Source organism: Crocodylus siamensis, chromosome 5 (genome assembly GCF_052110815.1).
Source record: "Crocodylus siamensis isolate JL-2025a chromosome 5, ASM5211081v1, whole genome shotgun sequence".
Taxonomy (NCBI): domain Eukaryota; kingdom Metazoa; phylum Chordata; order Crocodylia; family Crocodylidae; genus Crocodylus; species Crocodylus siamensis.
In genome coordinates, this window is record NC_143399.1 from 189,580,369 (window position 1) to 189,597,379 (window position 17,011).

Consider the following 17,011-nt stretch of genomic DNA (forward strand, 5'->3'; position numbering starts at 1 on the left):
CTGCCCTGCCCTGCTGTCCAGGAGGGGCTGCATCCACCAGTCTGGTTTAACACAGATTGCCAGCAGCTAAAGCAGCCCTGTCAGACAGGCAGCACAGCCCAGGAAGCCCCAGGTGGCAGAGGCCAGCAAGGGGATGCAGACACTGGCGCACAGCTTCCTGGGGCCAGCTGCATCAGCCAGCAAAGGAGTAGGAGGGAGCTGCCTGCCTCCCTGCCTTCTGCACTACTGCAGCTGGCCCTGGGAAGCTGCATGCCAGTGGCTGCAGCCCCTTACTGGCTGATGTTGCCTTAGGCTTCCTGGGTTGTGCTGCCTGCCACAGCCCAGGAAGCCTCAGGCGGCAGCAAGCAGCTGCAGCCACTGAGCCGTGGCTTCCTAGGGCCAGCTGCAGCAGCGCGGGGGGAGAGAGGAGGGGTGACTAATACCTAAAGCTAGGCTACACCGACCCTGGTGCAACGGCTTGTAGCCTCCCTGCCGCCTGCTGTGGGGTCTACATAGCCTGGTATGGCATCTGTTCATCAATGAGTGATGGTTCTAAGATGGCAACCCCCCCTCCCAAGAGGAGTATTTCTGGGGGGGTAATGGGAGGGACTTCCAGTCCCAAGATGGTAACCAGGGGGTGGTCCAACTGTCAAGGGGTGGGGCTACCCATGCAGCCTTTGAAAGTTCACCCAGCCTTGTTAAGCAGTCCTCCATCCAAAATAATTGCCTGCCGCTGTGCTAAGGCCTCTCAAAGGTTTGGGTGAGTTCCAAAAGCCTTCCTATCCTGCTCGCAGACATCTTTGAAGCACAGTTTTGGGTGCCCTACTCTTCTCTCTCCACTTGCAATTTGCCCATGTAGGATGTCCTTCAGGATGTGCTCATCTTCCTTCCTGCAAAGATGGCCAAACCAGTGTAGGCACTGCTGTTTGAGTAGTGTGGTGATGGTTGACAGGTTAACTTTGGCAATGACATCTGTGTTGGTGATTCTGTCTTGCTGCTTGATATCAAGGGTATACCGTATACAGTGTAGGTGGAAGCTGTTCATCTCTTTTCTTGATGTACATATGTTGACCATGTCTCACTGCTATGCATAAGGACACTGAGGATGCAGGCTTTGTACACAAGCATCTTGGTTTTGATTGTGAGTTTTTTATTGTTCCAGACTTGTTTGAAGACCTTACTAAAAGTGGTAGCAGCCTTTCCAATGAACACCTATAGCTCTTTGTCCAGTGATAGGTTGTCGCTTACTGTGTATCCAAGGTAGCAGAACTTGTTCACTGCCTTGAGAGGTGTGTTGTTAGGGCTGATAGATGGTGACTAGTGTATACCCTGTCTTAGGACCACACTCTTCTTGATGCTGATAGTCAGGGTAAACATCTTGCAAGCATGGGAGTGGCAATTAGTGAGTATTTGTAGTTGGCTGCCTTCATGGCAGTGGGTGAAGCATAGTTAGCAAAAAGAAACTCCCTAATAAGTATGTGCTTCACTTTTTTTGTCTTAGCCTTTAGAATAGATTGTAGAGTTTGCCATCTGATCTGGTGTGAAGGTATATGCTTTCCTTCAAGCCATCAAAAAGCATATACGGCAAAGTGGGAGGTCCCCAACCGGCCACAGCGCTGGTCTCCCACTGCCTTTGGACTTGCCACTCACCTCTCACCTGCTATGCCTTGTTGTTAAATAATTAGCTGGTAATTACGTGGGAAGCTCCCCTCAACAGCCCTGATGTCTAAGGGCCGAAAGTACATGCTCCTACCGTCTCTTAATGTGTCCCATGCTTCACAGAGGTTTCTAACAGCTGTGCTTTGCTCCGGCCTGAGGCTGGGCCCAACTCAGCACAGTGTTAGGCCTCTTATGTTTTGCCCTATTACAGGCCACAGTTGTACTGCCTCCCTCTCACTGAGGCCTCTCTCACTCTACTAGCTCTCACCCGGTCTCTTTCAGAATGCCCTTTTTGGGCCTCACTCATACTGCCCCTCCTTTCCCTGGGGCCACATTCATCCTGCCCTGTCCTGGGTGGGGGTCCTTGGACTTGATTCCCATCACTCCCCAGCCAGCAAGTGTGCAGCCTTTTGGACATCCTCCCGTTACACTCATCTGAGTGAGCACTGGGCAGTTCACAGAACACTGGACTGACTCAACCTCTGGTCTCTTGCCAGGTCACTCACCCAGCTGCTCTCATTCAAGGGGCTCCTGACTCGCCCCATTGTTTACCTGCATTTCCTCCACTGCCACCCCCTTCTCCCCTACAAATCGGCCTCAGGCACCCAAAGGCTTACCTGGGCCTAATTCAAGTCCCTATGCTAGCAGGGCCTCACCTTTAAGTCCCCTGCTCACAGGGACACAACTCATACCCCTTACTCACAGGGCCTTATCTCGTGCCCCCATGCTCACAGGGCCTCACAACTACCACTGTCTACTTGCCCCTCTCATGCAGGGCTTCAGATGCCCCTCTGCACCCCACTCTGCACCTCCACTGTGGTACATACTCCGCCCCCCAATCTGGGGCCTGGGGTCAACATCCTGCAGGCTCAGGTGCCACTTGTCGGTGTGTCTGGCCCACAACTGTCAGTCTTTGGGGTCTTGCACCCCACACAGGGTCAGGTGGCTGCAGCCATGCCTGGCCCCACTACCCACTCACTGGGGTCTTGCACCCACCAGGGGGTGCCTGGCTCTCTACTGCCTTCAGTGTTAAATAACCCACCCAAAGGTGGGGGCTGGGGTTAAGGCACCCATCCTCACCTGTCACTGGGGAGGTAACTGGCCTAGCATTTCCTAAGGGCTCCCATGCCACCAGGAGCCCCACCAAGCCACCCTTCCCTGGCAGGGTGCAGTTTCAAGTCATATCCAGGACTAGAAGTCTCCAAGCCATCTTCATAAGCTCCTGCCCTTACCTCCTAGTTGTTGGAGGAGCAGCAGCTCTACCAGGAGAAGTTTCTTCCATGGTGTCAGCCAGCAGACTGCTGCCTCCAGCTCTGCTGGCCTGGATCTAGAAAGGTCACTCATCAGAGATGGGGCATCACCTGCCACCAGCTCTTAAAATGGCAGACACCAGATGTTCTCTGCCACCCACCTTCCCCCTTAAAATGGTTGCTGGGGGAGGCTTTTCCCTGCTGCTCTGCAAGCAAGCTCCCACAGAGCTTCTAAAAGCCCCAGAGTGACGAGCCCTGCTGGTGCTCCGGCTCACACCTTCCCCCTTAAAAAAATGACCCTCGGGGTATCTTCCAGCTGCCTTCACTGCTGACTTTTTTCCAGCCTGCTGCCATCTGAGTCACATGGCAAGCATCCCAACTGTGCTCTGCCACAACGTAGTATAGCAGCATAGAATATACCAAAGAGTAAGGGCACCAGAACACAACCTTGCTTCACTCCACTCTTCATCTTAACCTGTCAGAGGTTGATCCATCAAACTGAACTGTAGTTAGCATGTTTTTGTGGAAGGAGCATATCATGCTGAGTTATGTTTCAGGGCATCCAATCCTTATCAGGACCCTGAACTAACCTGCTCTACTGACAGTCTCAAAGGCTTTTGTCAGATGGACAAACGCTGCATACAGTGGCTTATTTTGTTCTCTGTGTTTTTCTTGCGGTTGGTGTAAGGAGAATATCATGTCCACTGTTATCTCCCTGCAGTCATCAAGTTGTTGCAAGCATTTTAAGATGACTGGCAAAAGCCTTGCCTATGATGCTGAGTAAAGAACAACTATGTCCCTATAGCTGTTGCGGTCACCATTGTCTCCCTTGTTGTTGTAGAGAGAGTGATGCTGTTAGTGTCATGCATGTCCTGGGGTACTTGATCTTCTTCCAGCAGCACACGAAGAGTTGAAGATGTGGTAGCAGGCTAGCTTTTCCACACTTAAGAACCTCAGCTGGAATACCATCTTCTGGTGCTTTTCTGCTTGCTAGAAAGTCTATGGCCTTGCTAAGTTGCTCAGCCCTGGGAGGGTTGGGAGAATGGGCTGGGGGAGGAGGCAGGGGGTGGGGCCTGGCAGGGGTCTCCTCCTTCAGCCTTTCCTCTCCTGCCCTCTACTTACCAACACGGGGTCCAGGTCCAGGTCCAGCTTCCTGCTGCAGCCAGCAGGGACTGCCCGAATCACCAAAACTCTCCAAATATTTTCTGAATTGATTCAGAGAGCTTCAAATTGATTTGGACCTTTTAATTGGTCCCCTGATTCGATTCAGATTCAGAGATTCGGCTGCCGAATTTGGCCAAAACTCCTCTGAATCAAATCAGCACCCGAAGCTTCGCACAGCTGTATTATCTAGTTGCCAGCAGCAATTTACTGGATCTCATCTTTATGAAGATTTTTAGTTACTGCTGACCTGTTCCATAAACAAATTGCTATTCCATTTTTCTTCAGACTGACATTTCACTTGATTATGAACAGATCTGTATTATCAAAATGACTTCAGAAAATTATTGCTCTTTGTAAGCAGTAATTTTGAAGGAGCGCCTTAATGTGATTCTACACAAGACTTACTGTTTTTTATAAAGGATCCTTGGTACCAGGATAAATGTACAATGCAGAAAGAACTTAGCCTAAAGTTCTGTTTAGTGCCGAGCATAATGGGGTCTGCTTCTCTGACTAGGATGCCTGAGCATTATTTCAATACCCCTTAATATTACTAATAGTATTTCAAATACAGTAGGAAATAAAAATGCTTAAAAGTATTCTCTTTTTGTCCAGAATAATCCCTGATGTAATCAAAATATTTTTAAAGAAACAACTTAATCCTTAAGGCCCATTTAAAATTGATAACTGAGAAACTTAATTGATGAAGTTTTTATATTATAACATCTATTTTCTCTTTTTACAGGGAAGAAGATTCCTTAGCTTTTTGTTCAGCTGGAATGTAAACTTCATTAAAATGATCCATGGGACTATTAAAAACCAATTGCAGTGTTTTCCAAAGTATGTATTGTAGTACCAACATTGCAATTATGGATGTTGATTGAACTTTTCTTTCTCTTTAGAAAATGAATTCCTGTTTTACAGATATAATGCAGAGGTGTATAAATCTACTGGCCCATATTCCTTCTACATGTGTTTATAATATCTTGTACATCAGTACATATACACATAGCACCACTACATATATAGTACATATAGGCATGGTGTAAATTCTTATAAAATGTCTTTGAAAAGTATGTATTGGGCAGGTGCCCATTAGTTAATGTTCAAGGTCCCTGGCACTCGTTGCACTTAATATATGATTAACCAGTTGATTGCATCTTAAGTTGTTACCTGGTTACATGTTAATTAAAGCAATGATAGAATGAGGAATAAACCACAAAGTTATTACACAAAAAATGTGAAATAACTATGGCTGGTTCCTTTGACGCTATTAATTGACTTGTGGCTGGGACTCCCAGACGCCCATGTCGCTGGAACCCTGTCACCAGCTCTTAAAATGGCAGACACCAGATGTGCTTTGCCACCCACCTTCTCCCTTAAAATGGGTCCTGGGGGAGGATCACAATTATTGCTAATTGATTGCTATTAATGGGTTAATTTGACCTCTTAGTGTGTTTTGAGGAAATTCCCTGGCATATCATTATAATAAATGGTTCAGTCAAAGTAGATTTCAAACTGAAAGCCTTTCACTAGCAATGGGATGTATCCAAAATATGCATGAGTCACTTAAAACATAATCACTCCATCAGGAGGTTTTGGGCATGTCCAGTATCCAAAATTGATACTGTTACTGTTATCAAAATTCCTGCTTTAGCTTTCTGAAATTCATGTAAGACCTCTTGAAACACTGACAGATAAATGCTCTGAAATGTGATCTGTGTTTCTGGAACTGTATGGCAAATGATCCACTTTAGAATATCATTCAGTGTGGTGCTAGTGAGTATAGGTTGACAGGCATAATTCCAAAATAGTCATTTTGCTGTATTTTCTTTGGCAGTTTCTCCAGAACAGCAAAGTTGTCACTAAAGGTAGAATAAATGTCTGGCCAATGTGTGTGTATTATACATTCAGTTTTCCCAGTATCTCCTGGAACAAGCACATGAATATAAACTAACTACTATTGGTGGTTTAAAACAGTATTTTAAAAAATATTGATTTTTTTCTCCCATAACCTATTATTAATGAAAATCCATTATTGACCGTCTGTCTAGAACAGTGGTTCCCAAACTGTGGGTCATGACCCCAAATGGAACTGCAACATTAGTAGATGGGGTCGGCACTCTGGGTTGAGAGTGAGGAGCCATGCTGAGGAAATGGGGTCATGCTTAGGAAAAGTTTGGGAAGCTCTGGTCTTAGAGTATCAGTACCACAAAGCTAGTAAGCCCTCCTATAAAATCATAATTATTGCCTAAGAAAGTTTTAATGGGAAAGTTGGACATCTAGGCAAGTTTCCTTTATGCAGTATCTAAAATAATGAGACCATTCAGCATTCTGAGATATTGAATGCAAGAGTCAGCATTACTAAACAGTATTTCTAATTTCCTAAGGTGTTCTAAAGACAATTGTTTTAAAGGTTGAGCCAAAATTAGAACAGTTCCACAGTTGAATGTAGCAGGATGCTGTGGTCCGAGAAACAAATTCACTTAAGTCCACAGGGAATGTCTGATAACCAGCCAATGCTCAAATTTCAGAAATCCTCTGAGGACAGCCCTGGACAGTGCTGACTACAGAATAGAAAAGAAGTGAGGTTGCTTAGCAACAATGAAGACTTGGTAACCAAAAAATTAAAATTAGTTATTTTCGTTGTAGGATGCATGATGATGGTAGAGTTGCATTCAAAAACAGCATATATATTTGTACTGACTATGCAAATAGTCCTATATGTTAAGTAAAAGATAATATCTATGTATTTTAAGTCAGCAACTTTGTTACAATACCCAAAGATTTCCTAGCTGACCTTCAATGATATTGTCTGTATAATGCTTGAATATTTACTCCTGGTGCTGTTTAGCATCCATGACTTAAACTTTTCCACCTGATCTAAATTTTTAAGTTAATTGAAATGTCTCTAAGTGCAAATCTCCATCCTAAATTGTAAGCAAAGTAGATATATGCCTTTGAAAAGAGCATAATGAGCATCCTCTTCCAGTTGCTAGAGACTTGGTAGGTATTGTCAAGAATACTGCTTTTTGGAGCTTTTTCTGATGACCTTATGGTGTTGGTATGAACTAGGATGTACAGCATATCAAATAAAACTCATACATGTAAAAAAGGGGGGGAAACTATTAATCACAAACACTGTTTGTGATAAACAACCTGGTGGCCTTCTATGATCAGGTCACCAAATCCTTAGATGCAGGGGTAGCAGTGGACATAGTCTTTCTGGACTTTCAGAAGGCCTTCAACACTGTCTCTCACCCCGTTCTCATTTAAAAACTTGGGGGACTGTGGTGTCGACACTTCCACAGTCAAATAGATTGCCAACTGGCTGGAGGGCCGCGCACAGAGAATGGTAGTGGATGGGTCATTTTCGACCTGGGGGGAAGTGGGCAGTGGGGTTCCACAGGGCTCAGTCCTCGGGCCCGCACTGTTCAACATCTTCATCAGTGACTTGGACAAGGGGGTAAAAAGCTCATATTTGCCCCCTTATATTTGCTTATGACACTAAGACATGGGGGGGATGTGGGCACGCTAAAAGGCAGGAATAGGCTACAATTGGACCTAGACAGGTTACAGGGGTGAGCAGAGGAGAATAGGATGGGATTCAATGCTGACAAGTGCAAGGTGATGGACCTGGGGAGGAAGAACCAGCACCATACCTACAGGCTGGGGAACTCCCTTCTCGTCAGTGCAGAGGCAGAAAAGGATCTTGGAGTCATCACTGATGCCGGCAGTGTGGGGATGCAGTCAGGAAGGCCAACCGCACCTTGTCATGTATCCACAGATGCATCTCAAGCAGGTCCAAAGAGGTGATCCTCCCCCTGTATGCGCCACTGGTCAGGCCGCAGTTGGAGTACTGCGTCCAGTTCTGGGCACCACACTTCAAGAGGGATGTGGACAACATGCAGAGGGTCCAGAGAGGGCCACTTGCATGATCGGAGGGCAGCAGGGCAGGCCCTGTGAGGAGAGGCTACAGGACCTGAACCTGTTCAGCCTCTGCAAGAGAAGGCTGAGGGGGGATCTAGTGGCCTGTTAGAGGTGACCAGCAGGCATTGGGGGAGTCCCTGTTCCCCCAAGCACTACCAGGAGTGACTAGAAATAATGGTCACAAGCTGGCAGAGGGTAAATTCAGTTAGACATCAGGAGGCGCTACTTCACTGTCAGGGTGGCTAGGATCTGGAACCAGCTTCCAAACAAAGTGGTGCTGGCCCTAGTGTTTGTCTTGTACTCTTTCCTGCCATGGCAGGGGGTCGGACTTGATGATCTGCTCAGGTCCCTTCCAACCCTACTAACTATGAAACTATGTTCTGAAGTTAGCAAAAATAAAGACAATTTTAAAATCTACATTATTTTTCCATTACCTCTTTCCATTTTTTTATCTTTTTTAAATTTAATTTCCAAATTTACCATCACAGTGTAGTATATTTTGACATAATATTGCAGCTGCAGACACTGGTAGAATAGTTTGTTAAAATAATGTTGATCATCTTCCATTTTGTTGTAAAACCCAGTTTTTGGAGCAGATTTGAGGTGTCCCTTGTAGTAGTGCAACAGTATTGGATTCCATAAACTGTCTGCTATATGTCTGGAAGAATTCCAGACAAGTGGAAAAATAACAAATTGCAGTAAATCATTTAATTCGACTTTATGGCAGTTTTTAAATTTTAAAATTCAACGACCTGCTGTTCTCACTCATCTTTTATTTTTGGCATAATATGTTTATACCTGATGTAATTTTACTGTTTCTTGATAAATGTGTAACCAGGTGTACAAGGGTGAGCAGTTAGATAAGCTAAAAGAGAATTGATGTTTCTGGGATGTTATAGTGAAAGCTACTCTTCATAATCTCTTTAGAAATATGTAATCTTGAAAATTAGAGAAATGCCAGAAGGTCAAGGGTGCAGCCATTTGGCAGGGTAACTTTTCAGGTGAAAACTCAGTTGTTAGAGAAACAAAACCAATTCTTCTATATGATTATAAGCTGCAGAACAATCCAAGAAGCAAATGGCTGAAGCAGGTAACTTCCCACTTACTGTTCCATTTCACCAAGGCCTTGTGTTTGGTGGGAATGACTGGCTGTAGCTCATTCTGGGCGCACTTAGCCGGATGGATGGGATGGTGCTGTGGGTGGACAGGAGCAGCATCTGGGAGAGAGATGGGCAGGCAGGGCTGGGGTCAGAATCACAGGATGGTGACAGCATGGGGCTGAGGCCCAGGGGAAAGCTGGCAGCCGACTCCCAGCACAGACCTGTGCTGTCGCCGCCCCACATCTGGCCCTTTCCCTGCCTGTCCCACTCCCAGGTGCCACTCCTTGCCTGCCTGCGGCCCCATCGTCCCAGCTGAGCATGCCCTACCTTTAGGGTCCTGAGCTGATCTCTGTGTAGACCCCGCTCATCTATTGTGTGTGGTGCCCCCAGCAGTGGGTGTGGGGTGGATGGGGTGGGTGCCCAGGCAGTAGGTCCAGTGGCAGCGGTAGCTGGAAGGAACTACTGCTCTTGGTAAGCTGAGTGCAGCTTCCATGCTGTCCCAGCCCCATTGTGCACCAGGGAGTGGTGGGACTGGCTGCATGCACCATGGCCCAGGCTGCCCCCCGCACCTAGGACTGGCGAGGTTCGGAGATCCCCTGCAGGTCAGATAAAAATCCCTTGTCAAGCTGGATCCAGCCTGTGCCCATGTTTTGCTCACCCCAGGTGTAGTGGATTCCTGTTGATCTTAAGTGTTTAGTATTTCATTTGTTTGTTTGCTGTGTTGCTGATTAATTGTTTAAGTGATATAATCAGAGGCGGTTAAACAAATATTTTTTTTAACTATATTTACATCCCTAATTCTACATAGATTAATCTGTACCTTGTCTGGCTTAATATTTTGCTTTCTATTCCTTCACAGTGTATGATTTTACTATGTATCCATAACTTAGGTTGATTGTACTTTTAAATATTTGCCACACTCAAAAGGGGTCTAATTGTGACTGGATTACTATACTATTAATGTTGTACAATATAAAAATTAGCACGCCTTGCAGATGGAGACTTAAAAAGCTTTTATGCCTGATTAGCATAATTCTACTCTATTTAAGATTAAATTTTCGATTTACCTTTCCTATTTAAGAGAAACTGTGTTGTAAGTTTACTCCAAAGGAATTTCCACAAAAAATAGTATGTAGCAACGGTATTCTTCAATAAGATGATATCTAGCCTATTTTCGATAGGCTAATCATAATTTATTAATTTAAAAATCTGCTTAATGCTTCCAATTTAGATCAATGATATTTTCTTATAAATAATTTTAACATACTTGAATTCAGTGCTGCATCTTAGTATCTGTCCAGGTCTCTAACAGAAACAGAAATTTTCTGTATGTTCTTATATTGTTTAAGTATAACTGAATTATCTTCATGTTCTTCAGTCACATAAGCAAATATCCTGGACCGATATTTTAGCATTTTGAAAACAACACCAAGTGAGGGAATGTATAACACATTTCAGTGCTCTTTATCATTTAATAGGGACACATTTTGTTGTTGCCTTTTTTATGTTTCATGCAGGGATAGTAAAGAAGTTTGGGTTTTCTCTTTATTAACACAGATCGCTGGTGACGCATGTTGCAGAAATTTATTTCAGGGCTTGGAAGAAGGCTTCAGGAGAGATTTTAGAGGTATGTTCTCTGCTTTGAATTTAGATTAGGTATTTTTGAGATTCTTTCAAGTTTTCCATATAAATGATCACTCCTGCAAGAAAAGGGTCCCTTTAGTCATAGAATCATTGAAAATTAGGGCTGGAAGGGACCTCTGGAGGTCATCTAGTCCCACCCCTGCTCAAAGCAGGATCATCCCCAGTGTGATCATCCCAGCCAAGCCTTTGTCTAGCTGGGTCTTAAAAACCTCCAAGGATGGAGATTCCACCACGTCTCTGGGTAACCTGTTCCAGTACTTCGGTACCCTCCTTATGAGAGAGTTTTTCCTAATATCTAACTTCCCTTCCCTTCTCCAGCTTGAGACTGTTGTTCCTTGTTCTGTCATCTGCCACCACTGAAAACAGTCTAGCTTCATCTTCTTTCAAACCTCCCTTCAGATAGTTGAAGGCTGCTATTAAATCTCCTCTGTCTCCTCTTCTCCAAACTAAATAAGACCAGTTCCTTCAGCCTCTCCTCATAAGTCATGTCCCCCAACCCCCTCACCATTTTTGTTGCCCTCCGCTGGACTCTCTTCAATTTGTCCACATCCTTTCTGTAGTGGGGGACCCAAAACTGAACCCAGTACTCCAGATATGGCCTCACCAGTGCTGAATAGAAGGGAGTAATCACTGCTGGGAGCACCTACCAATGTAGCCCAGTGTGCTGTGAGCTTTCTTGGTAGCAAGAGCACGCTGCTGGCTCATATTCAGCTTATTGTCCACTGTAAATAGTTACTATCAATTAATGAGAGACAACCAGGCAGTATTTGACAGCTCATATCTGGCAGCTGATTTCAAGAACTTTTGACCAGATTTAAGGCTACCTTAAGACCTGAAATGTGAAAAGCTAGTACTTAAAGCTGTGCATACTGTTATGCAATGCTTTTCCCATCAACCTTGGCCTTGATTCAGACCAAGGCAGACGCTGGAAGATTGCAAGCCAAGAAACATCTGCCATGGTAAAATCTGGTGCTCATATAACAACTGAAAACATAATCTTAAATATGAAAACAGGAGACCGTCTTAAGTATTATTTTAACCTATGTACCTAATAACCATTTTTGTATGTTAACTGAATCTCATGCATAGATTTTTTTTTTTCTCTTCAGACCCTTGAATATAATTGCATTCAGGATTTCATGCATCATGGAATTCATCTTCCTAGAAATTCTCCTGTGCATCCTAAAGTGAGAGAGGTATGTTCCTGTAAAATATAAATCAGTAGTACTGTGTAGTAAATGGATTTTCAGAAAAAAATCATATGCTGTAACGTGTTTTTTTCCTGATTTAGTCCTCAAATACATTTTTTGAGCATGCACTTACTCTGAAAACATATTGCTCATTTTCTTTCATTAACTGGATGTGTTAGTTAGATTAATAATTCAGTGGAACACATACGCACAGGTCCCATACTTAAAAGTAAAACATTTGTATAAAATATAAAAATGTATACATTTAAATTCAAGCCATTGAAAGTAAAAATTGATTTAAAATATTTTGGCTTGCATTTGCACACTTTGCTCCTTGTATTGAGAAATTTTGTTGAATAATTTATGGAGTTGAAAATTTTCAAAAGTCAGAATCTTCCCATCTTAAGATCCACATATTATATTCCTCTTCAGTTTTAGAAGTGCATATGTATATGTAGATGGGATTTGGAATTTTTCTACCACTGTACCTTTTTTATAAACATAATCTATTTTATTGCCGTAGATTATAAAGATAACTGACAAAGCTGTATATGTTCATTTTTTTTCTGCTTCATGATGCTGCCAAGCTCTTCCTGGATAAGACTCCCTTTCCTAACTTGGCCCTGGCATTTCATCTACTACCTAGGCTTTGCTCATGCAGTATAGAGCACATGGCTTATCAAAACATCTTCATGTATGCTTTTGACTGAGAGGAGTTTCCACTGCTTTCCCCAGTTACTAAGTAAAGTTTTACTTAGGAAATCTACATGGAATGATGTAGTGTAAAGCCATTAAGATGCTTACATTTAAGCTGTAATTTAACATTTCAAATGGACAGTTTACCCTGTAACACCATCCTATGTTCATCTGATACAATGGCATCAGTTGTTCTGAACTGGTTTCTTTGTGCACATTCTCTTTGGTCTGGTCAGGTTTTAAATTTTAGTTTTATTCAGAGATTTCATAAAAATTAGGGCTGGAAGGGACCTCGGGAGATCATCAAGTCCAGCCCCCTGCCCAAAGGGTAGAAAGTCAGCCGGGGTCATAGGATCCCAGCAAGATAAGCATCCAATTTACTCTTGAAGGTGTTCAATGTAGGTGCTTGAACCACCTGCACTGGCAGACTGTTCCAGACCTTGGGGGCTCGGACAGTAAAGAAATTCTTCCTTATGTCCAGCCTGAAATGGTCTTGCAGGAGTTTGTGACCGTTCGACCTCGTCATCCCTTGGGGCGCTCTGGTGAACAAACGTTCCCCCAGATCCTGGTGGTCACCCCTGATAAACTTATAGGTGGCCATCAGATCACCCCTGAGCCTGCGCTTTTCCAGGCTAAAAAGTCCCGTGGCTCTCAGCCTATCATCGTAAGATCTGTTTTCCTGACCTCTGATCATGCGCGTGGCTCTCCTCTGGACTCTCTCAAGCTTCTCCACATCCTTTTTGAATTGTGGAGCCCAAAACTGGACGCAGTACTCCAGCTGCGGACTCACCAAGGCCGAGTACAAGGGGAGAATGACGTCCCGGGATTTGCTCGAGAAGCGTCTATGGATGCACGCCAGCGTTTTGGTCGCTTTACTAGCCGCAGCATCGCATTGAAGGCTCATGTTCATCTTGTGGTCAATGATGACCCCCAAGTCTTTTTCTTCTGTAGTGCTAACCGATGTAGCACTGCCGAGCCTATAAGGGTGCTGCAGGTTTTTCCTCCCAAGGTGGAGAACCTTGCATTTTTTGGTGTTAAACACCATCAGGTTCTCGTCTGCCCATTTGCTGAGCCTGTCCAGGTCAGCCTGGATCACCCACCTATCTTCTGGCATGGATGCTTTGCCCCAAAGTTTGGTGTCATCGGCGAACTTGGCCAGTCCACTCCTAACTCCAATGTCCACATCGTTAATGAAGATGTTGAACAGTATGGGTCCCAGGACAGAGCCTTGAGGGACCCCACTGGTCACAGGGCACCATGATGAGTGACTGCCATCAATCACAACCCTCTGGGTCCGACCACGAAGCCAATTTCCCAGCCAGCAGATAGTGGTGGAGCCAAGGCCACAACCGGGCAGTTTGGCCAAGAGGTGATCATGGGATAATTGCAGTGGGGGGACCTCAGTGTTGGAAACTAACTTTTCAGTATCGTTCCAGGTGAATACACCTGGCTCTGACAATGGCATATGACCCCTTCAGTGTAAATCTGCAGATGTGATGCGCTTGGAGACCTCCATAAAATTCCGTTGTTTGTAATAAATTACTCCCCCCCACCCCAGCTGAAATCTTCCTCCATGCTAAAGAATCTCTATGGCTCTCTTGAACAAGTTCTGGTTTTATTTATATATATATATATATATATATATATATATATATATATAAAAAAATATATATAAAGAGCCTTTTAAATACTTTCGTTTATTACTGGGTCAGCTGCTATATCTTCTCTATATCATTCTGTCTATATAATCTAAAAATCATTGGTGTCCTGTATAAGATATCATGGAATAGAGACAAACTGCCTTATTCAAATATTTTGAATCTACCATATGAAAGATACCATTAGCTTTTTATTTTTGACAGGTGCTGAGCTATTTTCACAAACAAAGTAAAGTTCGTGAGGGAGTTGAAGAAATGCTGTATAGATTATATCAGCCTATACTTTGGAGAGCATTAAAGGTAATTCTCATTTAAGGTATATTATCATATTGTATTTATTGTACAATTTATTTATTGTAAACAATTGTTGTATCACTCTTTTGCTTTTTTCTCTAATGCAGCAAAATAAGCCATAAATATTTGCTTTCCTGGGCCTTGCTGCCTTGTCCAGCTTTACCAGTCGGTTCTTATTGACTTAGGGACGCATCAAATTTTGCCTCCACTTACACTCTAATACTAGTTTTCAGTGCTAGCTTATGGAACTGTTAAATAAACATCTTTATATTTTCTCCCCTGCTAAGCCACTTGCTTAGAGGAACTCTCTCTAAACAGCTTCAAAGCTGTCCTAATAACCTTCTTCAAAACCCTCCTTAAAACTTCCCTTTGTCATGTTATCTACAGGGGGGGAAAAAAAACATGAGGCCAGGTATGCTAAGTCTACTGTCCTGCTGACCCTGTACTTCCTCCTCTGCATGCATTCTTGCTTCTTTTCTGTCTCATCTTAGGCTGTAAACTTTCTAGGATCTGTGTCTGTATAGTGCGTAGGGGTTTCTGTCTTGGAGAGATTTTGGTACTGTGATGAGACAAGGAAAAATTTATATAAATTTTATTTTGGTCTGGTTATTATAGTTTTTGTTTAATAATAAAACTTTTGGAGCTAATGCTCACACTTTCTCATTTGGAATATAAGATACTATATTTTTTCGTATGTTTAATAGTTAATTTGTCTCAATTAGAATTAATAAACTAATAAAGGTGATTGAAGAGTGTATGTGGTAAATGAGTTTTGATATTAAGAGCATCGTCTTCCTACACAATTTTTTTCTCCCTTGTAACAGGCTAGAAACTCAGAAGTTCGATCAAATGCAGCATTGTTGTTTGTTGAAGCATTTCCTATCCGTGATCCCCGCTTTAACAACGAGGAGATGGATAATGATATGCAGAAACACTTTGAAGAACTTTTTGTAAGTTTCTGAAGAAGTCCGAATGTTGTAACAAAGTGTTAAGTTAAACTTTTAGTGAAACATGCTCAGAAGAAAGGTAATTTGTAATTCTTGCACATCAGTTAAATTAATCCCAGAACTATGCCATTATATTCTTTTAATTATGCATATTCTTTCATGTAGAGGCATATTAGTGTACCATCTACTAGTGGTATAAAATGGTTTGGCCGAGGAGAATGGCCTGAAAATTAAGTATTTAATGAGTGAATTAACAATACAGTTGAAAAAACCAGGAGATTGTTTGGACAGACCAGATGACACAAGCTGAAGACATACAGTTTAGGCTAATGGGTGAAGAGGGCTTTAATGATACAAAATCTTCAGTGAATGCTTAATCTTAAATATTTGCAGTTCTTTATTATGATGATATATTTGAACAGAGATATAAGGAGAATTAAAATGATGCATTGGAAATTTAGGTGGGCCTGGCTCATTGCTAGACTGTCTCTGCTTGGAAAAGCACTTAATATAATGATTTTGAAGCTAAATATCTGGTAACTAAAATTCTCTTCATGACCAGAGAGGACTGATGCCTAATTACATACTTAAATATGACCATATAGGTTAAATTTTCAGAAGTGCCTAAACTCAAAGATACCATTTGGCTTTTGAGCAGGGCACTTTTAAAATATCCTTTAAAGTCTGACTTTTGGATGATTATTTATTTATTTATTTTACAGTACAGGCCAGTATTTTTAATTTTCATTTTGTTTTCAAATTATTGCTAGTAGTAAACAAGCACAACATTTTAAAGTCCTCTGGGGACACCAGCCTGCATATGGTTCTATTACATAACACACCTTGAATAACATTGCTTAAAGGCTTATGGGATGCGCTTTATCAGTATATCTTATTTTAATTATTATCAGAAAGCAAAATAATGCATACATAAAATATTTTTCCCTTTTTTCCCCTTTCTCTTTACTTAGAGTTTGTTAGAAGATCCGCATCCATTGGTTCGCTCTATAGGGGTACTTGGTGTTAGTAAAATAACATCCAAATACTGGGAGATGATACCTGCAACAATTATTGCTGACCTTTTGAATAAGCTAGTTGGAGACCTGGCTTTTGATGTAACTTCAGCTGATGTTCGTTGCTCAGTTTTTAAGGTAAGACTATTGTGCAAATTTTATAAAACGTCTTCATACTAACTTCTGGTTTTCTTGTAACTTGGGCTCATTAATGGAGGCCAGCCTAAAATGGATTACTACTTGTTTAAAATGAGGTCTCTATGTTGGTCTTTACATAATTTGTCTTATAAGACGTGTGAGGGTTGGTCAGAAAGTAACGTCTCTTAGTTTTTATCTTCTGAGTAAGCCAGGGTTATGGAAGTTGTTTTTGTTGACTTTTTGCCTAAAAGAACCACAGTAAAATTGGAGATCTGTGTCGGAACCCTGAAAAAACTGAAACATGATTTGCAAGGAAACAACGGGAATATCAGAGATGCTGCTTCTACACAAC

The 17,011-nt window shown here is 42.7% G+C and overlaps 1 protein-coding gene across 2 annotated transcripts in view; it reads left to right on the forward strand.

Annotated features, from left to right (window-relative positions):
• Positions 1–17,011, forward strand: part of NCAPG2 (non-SMC condensin II complex subunit G2) — a 74,599-nt gene that overhangs the window by 16,992 nt on the left and 40,596 nt on the right. For both annotated transcript variants that reach the window (XM_090047598.1, XM_090047599.1), the window contains exons 7-12: positions 4,795–4,889; positions 10,637–10,706; positions 11,833–11,919; positions 14,472–14,567; positions 15,386–15,511; positions 16,480–16,659. In XM_090047598.1, coding sequence (XP_089903724.1) covers positions 4,795–4,889; positions 10,637–10,706; positions 11,833–11,919; positions 14,472–14,567; positions 15,386–15,511; positions 16,480–16,659 — 654 coding nt within the window. The remainder of the gene's footprint in view (positions 1–4,794; positions 4,890–10,636; positions 10,707–11,832; positions 11,920–14,471; positions 14,568–15,385; positions 15,512–16,479; positions 16,660–17,011) is intronic.